Raw genomic sequence first — 11,455 nt, forward strand, 5'->3', positions numbered from 1 at the left:
CACACACACACACACACACACACACACACACACTCACACATACACACACACACACACTCACAGCTCCACCACCATCCTGCTGCCATTTTTCTCTCATCACAAGCTGCTTCATCTCTGCAGCTCCTCTCCACTCATCACTCAGGAGCAGCACTAGAAAGGAATCCTCTGCTATCTGAGAGGACTGGGCCTTTTCTCTGCCTTTTAATGGACTCACAGCAGCTCACAGATTGAACCTGTGGTTGTAGGTTGGAGCACCATGTTATCTGTTATGTAGGTGGCCGATAGTTTCCTGCGATGGCATATGAAGCAATTGATATTTGTTGGCCTTGGGTGCTTTTAAAGACTTTGATTCGTTTAGATTGATCATTTTAATAAATGCTGTACACTTGGACAATCTTTTCAGATAGAATACTACAGATTATAACTTGGGTCTCACTTTGATAGTTAGTCGATTACTCCTGTTAGTATTAATAAAGCTGGAATGTAGTTAAAACCAGTGGAGCTGCTCTACTCAAGTTTTCATTTCATTTATTTATTTATTTATTTGATCAGGGACCATGCATTTTACATAGAAAACATCTGATGTATTACATATAGAGTAGTTTTCTACTCCCATCCCTGGTTGGGCTTTTTAGTAAAAAATAGACAAAAGGCTCCTGCAAGGTGGCGCAGTTGGTAGCACTGTTGCCTCGCAGCAAGAAGGTTGCCGGTTCGCGTCCCGGTGAGGACACCCGGAGTCTTTCTGCGTGGAGTTTGCATGCAAGCTAGGTACACCACTGCAACTAGAATACAAGAATAGAATAGAACTTTATTGATCCCTTTGGTGCCAACCTCAGGGAAATTGTTGTAGTAGAAACAACAACACAACATCAGCAACAATAGCAACAATAATAATAATAACACTGGATACAGTAACAAAAGTGCCTAAATATTGCACACAGTCCGGTGATAGAGCATGATGCTCTATCTCACCCCAATGTCCTCACTTCTCACCCCTCTCTCCCCACCTCTCCCTGCTTGCTGCTCCTCCCCCTCCCCCCGAGCTCAGAGTTGAACAGTTTGATGGCTCGGGGAACAAAGGAGTTTTTAGTCCTGTTGGTTTTGCACCTGGGGAGAAGCAGCCTGTCGCTGAACTGGCTCCTCTGGGTGATGATGACAGTGTGCAGAGGGTGGCTGGCATCGTCCATGATGACCAGCAGTTTGTTCAGTGTCCTCCTCTCTGCCACTGTCACCAGGGAGTCCAGTTTCATGCCCACTGCAGAGCTGGCCGCCTGATTCATTTGTCCAAACTCAATGCGTCCCTTTTTGATGTGCTGCTGCCCCAGCATACCAAGGCGTAGAAAAGGACGCTGGCGACCGCCGACTGGTAGAACATCCGCAGGAGTTTCCTGCAGATGCTGAACGACCGGAGCCTCCTCAGGAAGTACAGCCTGCTCTGTCCCCTCTTGTACAGGTAGTCTGTGTTGCATGTCCAGTCCAATTTGTTGTCCAGCCACAGCCCAAGGTACTTGTAGTTTTCTACAAGTTCTACCTCATGTTCCTCAATCAGAACTGGTCGTGGGCATGGTCCAGATTTCCTAAAGTCTATGACCAGTTCCTTTGTCTTTGAGGCGTTGAGCTGCAGGTGGTTTTTTCTGCACCAGACAACAAAGTCGTCCACCAGACTCCTGTACTCACTCTCTCTGTCGTCCTTGATACACCCCATGATGGTTGTGTCATCTGCGTACTTCTGTATGTGGCACAGCCCCGAGTTGCAACAGCAGTCAGAGGTGTACAGGGTGAAGACGTTGAGAGGGAGGCACACTGAGGGAGGGGGGACTGCAGTGAGGGTGAGGGTGGCTTTGTATGCGTCCTGTACATTAGCATACAGGAGGTCGATTGTCCGGTTGTTTCTGGTGGGGCAGTTCACAAACTGGTGGAAAGTAGGCAAGGCAGAGTTCAGTGTGGCGTGATTAAAGTCCCCAGAGATGATGATGAGTGCCTCTGAATGTTGGGTCTGCAGCCTTGCTTGAAAGTAAAATGTTAGTCTGGAGCCCTGTTGGGATCACATTGGTTTAAGAACATTATCTTTTTTTACCAATAATGGACTGGGATCTCATCCATGAGCTGTTAAATAACTAATGCTATATGCTCTTTTCCTGTTTGTGGTCAAATGGTCATGTGCCAGTGTGAGGTTATACACCATCTACCTGTACAGTCAAGCACCAGGAAGGTAACAGATAACATTTAAAAATGCTCTTCACGTTTTACATTCATGGCCATCTCTTGACTTTCTCCTCAAAAGAGCAGCTGAAATGCCTGGGGAGTGTTGGAAATGTGAAGCTGATGCATGTTGCGTGTGCTTGACTTGTCTAATGTGCCTGAGTGCCTGGTACAATAAACTAGCTGACAGGTCATCAATTGAACTGAGATTGTTGTCTCACCATCAATGTTGTTGCCCTTTCCTCTCTGTTTTTTTTTTTTTCCTCTTCCCATTCTTCCTTCCCCTATGTCTCTATTCTTCTGTGTCTCTATCTCTTTCCCCTTCCCTTCCCTTCTATCTTCTGTGCAGGAGGCCATTGTAACAGGTCTGATCCCAGAAACTTCCTATTCTGTGACTGTGGCCGCGTATACCACCAAGGGTGATGGCGCTCGCAGCAAGTCAAAGGTGGTCACCACCACAGGAGCAGGTGTGTGAAGTGCTTCTATCTGTTACTGCACATTTTGAAATGAATGTTTTTACTCACTAAAATGTAAAATCTCTTAGTTTAATTCCCACCTTTATTTTGCTGACACAACCTTTCTTGCTCTGGTATGACCTTATTTCTGGCTAGTAATAGCAAGTAGTGGAAAGCAGCTACAATTAGTACATTTATTCAAATACTGTACTTAATTACAATTATGTGGTACTTTATTTGAGTATTTCCATTTGTGACACTTTTGGTTTTGATCCAAGTAAAGTGGTGCTAATCTGTCAAAGCTTACATCTTGTTTACGTATACCGAGATCTCGGCAGTTGGTCTGATGGTAAAAAGTAGGGTGGCCAATCTCATAGCATTGTGAAATGGTTCAATTTCTCCCTTAGAAAGCCGTGCTAACAAAGTAGGCCAGGAAACAGCAGCTGCTCAGCTACTAAAATGGGATGCCATGTGTTTTGAATGTTATTGTTACATGAATTTGTAGGAGTATAAAGTAGTGAAGACATTTTGGCAAATGTTTCATGTTTTGCAGTGCCTGGCAAGCCCACAATGATGATCAGCACCACCATAGGGAACACCGCCCTGATCCAGTGGCAGCCCCCTAAAGAGATGGTGGGGGAGCACGTGGGATACCAGCTGCAGTACAAGAGAGCAGAGGAGGAAGCTTTTACCATCAAAGACTTCAGAAAGACAGACGATCATTTCACCGTCACCGGCCTCCACAAGGGAGCCGTCTACATCTTCAAACTGTGCGCCAAAAACAAAGCAGGCAACGGGGAGGAGTACTTGAAGGAGATCAGCACCCCTGAAGACATTCCCAGCAGCTACCCACAGAATCTGAGCGTGGTCGGCCTGACTGCAACCTCCACCAAGCTGGCCTGGGACCCCCCTCCTCTGGCTGAGAGAAATGGCAAGATTGTCAAGTATGTGGTGGTGTATCGAGATATTAACAGCCAGCACAACAACACCAACATCACCACAGAAACACAGATGACTGTCAGCGGCTTGCAGCCTGACACGACCTACGACATCAGAGTCCAAGCTTTCACAAGCAAGGGGGGAGGCCCTATCAGCCCCAGCATCCAGAGCAGGACCATGTCCACCTCAATGCCAGGTGAGATGCACAGGCGGCTTGTCATTGCTGCTTAAACATTCTACACAGTGCTCCATGATGTAGGCACTTAGGGCTTCATTTTCCCTTACTGACACAAACGTAAACGCAAACAAAGTCTTGGTTTCTTTCCTCCTCTACATTTTTTACGTCCTTACCCCCTTACATCCAATGTGTTCTCAGTTCAAAACTTGCTCAAAGGAGCTTAGTATATATCAAAATTGATTGTTTTCAGTTTTAACCATGGTAAACAAAAGACACAATAAAATATTGGTGACTCCTGACCTTTGAAGTACCCACAATGTCTGACTCTGTGCCCAATTTTCTGTATGGTGTTGTTGAGTACTCTGGAAAGTTTGGAAAAATGTGATGAAAAATGGTCTACAGTTTACTATTTGTCACATTCTCAAAAAAAATCATGACATGCAGTATATCATGTGCAGCATTAAAGCAAAAAGATGAAAAATATGTAGTTTTGCCACAACTACGCACGTGACACTGGTTGCTGGTTGTCATTGTAATGCAATATGTTACTCAGCTCAGGTGTTTTTCAGGACTTAAAAGAAATGCTGATATGTTAACACAGTCTGAGACAACTGAATCTAAACTAAAATGGCGATTATACAAATCTGCTTGTAAATGGTAAATGGTCTGCACTTAAATAGCACTTTTCTACCTAAGGGGCATTCACAGCACTTACAATTTTTCTCATTCATCTATTCACAGACACACACACATACACACACACACACACACACACACACACACACCTGACAGAGAAACCATGCAAAGTGGTCATCTGCTATTAGGAGCAACACTGGTTGCTCCTGAACCACAGCCACTTCAGATATAATATTGCAGAATTGCCCTCAGACCTCAGAAGGTAAAGATGTCAGATTCTCCCAATGAAAATCTTATTCAGGAATTCAAATTTGAAAGACCAACCTTTAGTTAGTATTTAGAGCGACTAGATTTTGCGAGGCAAGGCATGTGTTTAATTAGTTGTACATAAAACATAAAAAAGTTCAAATGTGAGAGGACTTTAAAATGAATTAATTACTAAATTTACAACCATGCATAATGACTGTCCTTCAAAAAAAAAACATCTCTTCTGAAGCTGAATTCAAATTCAAACCTATGCTCACAGTATACAGAAACTGTTTTGACATTTTCACATCAACACATAATTAGACTCATATTGTAAAAGTCCAAGTGTGAACACATTCAAGAGTTTTTCATTAAAGGTTATTTTCATTTTCTATAGAGTGGAACAAAACTAAAGAAACCATAAATAGCATGTATGGATTTATTTAGTATAAAATAAAATAAAAACACTTGAAGTAACTTGAGATTTTTTGAACAGAGTGATAATTATGTGTGAAAGGTACTTTAGGTAACAATATGAAGGGATTTATAGATATTAATCTTTTTTTTGTTTTCTTTTTTTTTCTTTGGCTAATGCGTGAATGGATTAAAATGAGATCTGTCTCAGCTGACTACAAAAGCCCATGGACTTATTTCTATGTATAAAACTTGAGGTGAAAGATGTGACGTTTATACTCACTCTCGAATACCTTGCCTCTATAGGCTGTTTTCTACTGCAGGAATTCGCAGGCTGTTTTAAGATGGCCTCAACCTTTCTGCATACTCCAATCACAAGAGCCTCTCCTATAGAGCCTCTTTTAGGGCTGTTTTCAGGGGAGAAGATGTTGGTACTTCTGAGCAGCCCTGAAAGACACAAGTGAGTCTTGATGCTGATTGGTTTAACAGCTTGCATCAAGAAGAAGTAGTCTTCTCTGACATGGTCATCAGCAACATAGAAGTCATTCATAGCAAAGCTCTATTGCTTTATTTCCTTTGTGCTCATCAAACAGGAGTTACGTCCATTAACTACCATGTGACATTGTTTTGGTGCAGTCAGAATTAATGCCCCAGTTGAAGATGTCAGATCCTACACCACAGTGAAAACAAAACAGCCTGAAAGGGAAGTTTACGGTGCAGTTCCTGTAAACATTCGCATCAACTCGCACCTGCCCCTAAGTTCCTACAGTGGAAAGCCAACATTGTTCTGTTCTTCTACAGCACCAACAGCATGAAATGTTTGCTAGTGTTAGCTTACAAATGACAGGCTCCAAGCCCAACACACACTCCTACAGAAACTGCAAATAAGCATGAAAAAAGGGTTTATGTAGTGACTCCTGTGTAGCCAAATGGGAATGTGACAGACACTGGGGCGATTCTAGAGTCAACATTGGCAGGGTGTTCAATTTATGAAGGGACAAAACACAACATTCGTCAAACTAAGGTCTCACGTAGCCAGATCTATCTCCACATTTAGTTTTAGGGCTGTGTCAACGCTAGAGACATAGTCTACAGTCCTAAATATAGTTTATAGGCAAAGTGGAATCACAGTCGAGCGTAAGTTTCTTCAGTTAGTCTTGTTCAGTCTTGTGTATGTCACATCAGTGCTTTAGCTGATGACCAGGATGCTCACTTGTACCTACCTTCTGAGTGCAAGCAACATAAAGCTGAATGTAGTACACCTAAAGGCAACTGATAGTTTAACAAGGGTTTTCTGAATGCTACCCAAAGAACATGTTAATAATAAATGGACTGTTGTTTCTCTTTACTTAGCGGAGCGCTTTTTGCAATTATATGGATCACTACAGGGGTGTAATAGGAATGTTTGCTATTACCAAGATGCAGCACAAATTATGGTCTTATTAAGAAGCAAGAAATTCTTTCAGTTAACTTTTGACAAGGCTCACCTGCAGAACTCGAAACCATTCCAGGTCACAACGTCATAAAGCTTGTTAACAGACTGAAAATAAGCACTAATAATCCACAACATGAAACTAATTTGGGTCTGTTTACACTTTTTTGCTCCCTAAATAATTCCATAAGTGGTATTTCATTGTCGTGATGTCTTCAGTTTTTTTCTACACTTTAAAGAATTAAGAAAACCTTTGAATGCGTCAACGTGTCCAAACATTTGACTGTATAACTCCATTTTCATGTTTTATTGCACCTACTCATCATCTTTAAATCATCTCAGTCATATCCTCATTCAAATTAACCACCTAATAATCATCCAGATCTTCCCTCAGTTTTCACCAAGAACTTTGGTGTGAAGGCCGTGATGAAAACTTCAGTCCTGCTGACCTGGGAAGTGCCAGAAACCTACAAATCTCAAGTTCCTCTCAAGGTAAGGTCAGCAGCACACTCTTCCATCCATGCAGCAGCTAAAACACACATTATGGGCTTTGAATTTAACAACTAAAAGAGGATTCTTAGCAGTAATCTCACACAAGTAGTGAATATTTAGGGATATAAAAGGGCCAGTCAGAGGAGGTGAAACTTCCCAGACAGTATTATTGATGTAGACTAAATGATAACCACAGAGACTTATCAGGAAATCTGAAAGCGCCTGAAATAGGACTAATATTGGAACAAAAATACCTACTTTGTGAAACTTTTTGCTCTTTTGGCCTCTTTATCAGAACAGCTACTCCATAAATCATCAAGAGGATCAATGCGCACCATATTAAATTGTGCCTGTACCTGTATTTAATGACTGCCTATTTGTTAAGGGGTTTGTCTGGGTTGTCACTCAGCTGTTGGTACTGTGTAGCTTTGATGGTGAACTACAATGAAAAAAACTAAAGTTTATGAATATAGCTGAAGCATAAACTATGAATGATATGATAAGTGCCTCACAAAATATAATGCAAACAAGTTTTCTTTAACTAAGTGAATTGGAGCTAAATAAATAACTAAGTACTAAGGCCTGAGAAAACAACTACATAGAAGCATCTTGGCAAACATCTACAAGTGTGAGCACCTTCCTCAAGTTTGTGCCTGTAGAGAGACCACAACAAAATCTGTTTTCCTGCAGGGTGTGTTTTAGCCAAAGAGGGTAAAGTACACTCTGCCAGGGCAGGTGGATGGATGCAGTAGATACTTAATTTAGTTCATGCATTTAAAATTACAACTTCTAGTTTTACACCCCCTGCATATGGGCTAAGCAAACAGTATACAAGGTTACCTGCTGCTGATTTAGTTTCAAATTTAGCATACAGATATGAAAGTGGTGTCAATTTTCTCACCTAATTCTGAACAAAAGAGGAAACAGGGGCTGTTCCTATGATTATTCCTATATGAGCAGTGAAATGCATCTAAAGGAGGAAACATTTGAGCCAAGATGAGAGGAAGGATCATAAACCCTCTAAACTCCAAGCAATTTATCAGCCTTTTTGGCTCCTGTGACATTTTTAGACATTGTAGGCAAATTTTTCACTTCAAAAAAAAAATCCTGCATCCCTATGGAAACAGTCCCACGATAACCATTAGTAGAGAAAATTCAAAGCTGTCTTTTGTGCAGTTTAACATAGTTGTAATGCCATACATCAAACAAAAAAGAAGAAGAAGAAGAAGAAGAAAGTGATTTTGATAAAATATCATAATTCTAAGCATATATTTTGTTAATTTTCCTAAACAACCTGCACACCACATATAATTAGGTCAAGGAGAGTTGGAACATTTAAAAATCCAGTTTTTACAGTTTCTGGCTCAGATGAATGTTGTAATTTTGGCAATTTTTAAAAGAAAATTTGCCATTTAAATCTGCCAGCAGGTTTTGGGGTTCAGAGTATGAAAAGAGAATTCTAATATATTTCAGCTTGCTATATTTCCCATTTGTAAAAGCGTGTGCAAATGAATAGGTCAGCGATTAGGTCAGCCGGCAAGCATTTCGCAACGATCCTTAACGCTGTTGGCAAAACCTCCGTTCCAGGCCCCACATTTCTGCTTCCTTCAGTAACGCTGAAAACAAATGTTTAAAATGATTTTATTGATGAAGTTTCTTTTTTTTGGAAATCAGCAGGGAGCTTTGAATAACTGCCCCGCCAAATGCCATCCACAAGCTGTTTTGTGTGACTCCTTGTTTTCTTGAATATATAAGACAGAGTTGATGGTCTAACGTTATCGTGACCCATAGAGATGCTATAGATACGTTAATGCAAAATACAGCAGGCTAAAATAAAAGCAATTTTCATACACATATTTCAAATATGTCTATGTAACGTAACTTCAGGACTTCTTCTATGTTACTAATCATACTGCATCAGAGTTAGTAAGAAACTTTTTCCTTGCTTCAGATTTTGTACAACCAGCAGAGCGTCGAGGTTCAAGGCAACCTGAAGAGGAAGCTGATCACACAGCTGCAGCCAGACACTGATTATTCCTTTGTGCTGATGAGTCGAGGGAACAGCGCTGGTGGCCTCCAGCAGCAGGTCTCCATCCGAACAGCTCCAGACCTGCTGACGATGAAACCGGCTCGATACCAGGACGATGTGGAAGAAGGTGGCAAAGTGACCATCAGCCTGCCCAAGGTTCCTGCTGGAGCCTCTGTCAGGTCTGTGCTGTTTGCTTGTCAGAGGAGAGACTGTAAGGATTTAAAATCTGTGATTTTTAGTGCATCTCAAAAATTCTGTCTTGAAATGCATCTTATTTGATAAGCTGATGATAATGTTCAATAAAAGATGCAAATGCTAAGTAATGCTGTTCAATAAAGACTGAATATCTCACTATATAGCATTACCTACAAAACTTGCAATAATGAATAGCACCTTATTTTCAGTGCATTAATAATTTTCACATTAATAATTAATCACATTTATTGTAAAGTTTAATCAACACAAAAGCCGTACCGTATTGAAATTTATTGCATTGATACACCACTCAAAGCCCTCCGGTCACGTCCTTTAAGTGTGTCAAGCACCGTCTGTGGTGGGCGTCTGATGTCCTCCACTGTGTCAATGGTGACCCTTCAACTTGGATTTCATTTAAGTAAAGGAGAAGAAATTGCCGGAAGCCAAATCTGGCAAGTTGGGTGGGTGGAGGGCGATGACTGTATTTATGTGGCAAAAAACTGTGTGAGTTTGTCAACACAATGTGAGCTGATTTTGCCGAATCTCACAACATTACAGTAGAACTCTGCAATGTCAATTTGACCCACAGACCCACCTGTTGTCACACATTCAGAATGCTTTCCAGAAGTCCCATTCTGCCCTAAACTGTGTTAAAATGGCAGGCCTTCAACTTGAACTTTATTTTGGGGGAAGAGGAACGAATCACAGGGGGCCAAATCTGGTGAACCGGATGGCCAGATAGCAATGATTGTGTTGGTGTTTGTTCTCTGGATGGTAACCATAGACCCACCTCTCATCACTGGTACTGATCCTCAACATAAAGGATGGTGTAGTTTGGTGATGTTTGCTCTCTCAGCACATTTGAGGTCTGTGGTTAAATCCACAAATGCACCTGAAATTGAGAAAAGGATCTCCAAAAGTAGCAGAAGTACTGGGAGCAGTGTCTTGCTACACAAAAAAGAAAAAGGATAGATTTTAATCAGATGTGGTTCTTGCTTTTTCTAGGCACAGTTTCTAAAAAATCTTAATTGCATTTCATAATTTGGCCTTCTGAAAGGGTCCATTTTGGTTAATTAATGTTTCACTTTTGATACTTGAATTATAATTTTTTTTAACAATTTTGTGCTCTTACCAGAGGCAGATTTTGAGTTTTACTTCGTGATAATTCAGGCTTTTTATATTGTCACCTTTGCAAGTCAAGAATCTGAGCAATGCCTCCACCAGTGCGGTTTATACTAATGAAAGAAGCGTGCTGCTACATTGTGTGCACTTTGCCTTTCTTAGTATACTTTCAACGTGTGAGCAGTCTAAAGACCTTAAAAGGCCTCAGCACTCAGCAGCCCAGTGAGGCTGAAGCAAGAGGAGATGTACAAAGATACACACAGTTTTTTTTTTTCTTCTAAAAATCAATAACTCAGACACAAGCTTGTCTGCAGGGGGCTACTTCAACAGCCATTACAAGCCTGGTTTATTTACTGCTTGTCATGTTTTAGCCACTTCATAGCCAGCCAATTATCTGCTGCAGGACTTGTCTTTCAGGTCAGACTGAGTAGTTTTAAGTGCAAACAGAACATTCAGTCCTTCGGCATTACAGCTGATAACTACACAGACATATTAACAATAACCCCCACTGCCACTCTTAGCCCTCTCTTGATACCAGAAAGCAATTTATTTAAGAGTTATTTAAGAGTTAATCAGCAACAAGAATCCCAATGCAAATGCTGCAATTCAACAGAAGTTTATTTCTTATTATTACCCAGCTCGGTCAAGAGGACAGGCACTGTGAATTACATAGAAATAATTAATTGTGTTTCAAGTGTTTGTTTCTCTGAAGAAATTGCTCACAAGTAAGCAGTAATTAAGAGGAGTGGAGTTGACGGAGAAAAAGAAATAATGTCCAGAGCAGACCTCTCCATCAGGCCCAGAGCTGCAGCGATCCCATCTGAAATACAAAGTTTAGAACAAACATTCAGAAAAATTCTTTAAGATACATCACCTGAAACTGAAACATGTAATGCACATTAAACTCAGTGTGTTTCCTGTGGACATGGCATTTGGGTTTGTAATACAGTTGTGCTTCTGTATTTAATGCAGGTGGTACTACATAGTGGTGGTCCCTGTCACTGCAGCTTCTCAGAGGAGATGGGAGAACCCTGAAGACATGGACATACATGAGGTATGAAGTAGTTTAGTTTGATTTTGTTGTTTCATATAACATTAGGGAGTCTGTATACTAC

General features: G+C 41.0%; 1 protein-coding gene across 10 annotated transcripts in view; it reads left to right on the forward strand.

Annotated features, from left to right (window-relative positions):
• The window catches only part of ptprfa (protein tyrosine phosphatase receptor type Fa), a 349,532-nt gene that overhangs the window by 260,604 nt on the left and 77,473 nt on the right, over window positions 1-11,455 (forward strand). For 6 of the 10 annotated variants that reach the window (XM_008278155.1, XM_008278157.1, XM_008278158.1 and 3 more), the window contains 5 exons: window positions 2,552-2,669; window positions 3,211-3,792; window positions 6,897-6,994; window positions 8,946-9,202; window positions 11,313-11,394. In XM_008278155.1, coding sequence (XP_008276377.1) covers window positions 2,552-2,669; window positions 3,211-3,792; window positions 6,897-6,994; window positions 8,946-9,202; window positions 11,313-11,394 — 1,137 coding nt within the window. Of the gene's footprint in view, window positions 1-2,551; window positions 2,670-3,210; window positions 3,793-6,884; window positions 6,995-8,945; window positions 9,203-11,312; window positions 11,395-11,455 lie in introns of all 10 variants that reach the window. The other 4 variants (XM_008278153.1, XM_008278154.1, XM_008278160.1 and 1 more) reach the window with 1 other exon arrangement.

Source organism: Stegastes partitus, unplaced genomic scaffold, assembly GCF_000690725.1.
Source record: "Stegastes partitus isolate 25-593 unplaced genomic scaffold, Stegastes_partitus-1.0.2 Scaffold117, whole genome shotgun sequence".
Lineage (NCBI taxonomy): Eukaryota > Metazoa > Chordata > Actinopteri > Pomacentridae > Stegastes > Stegastes partitus.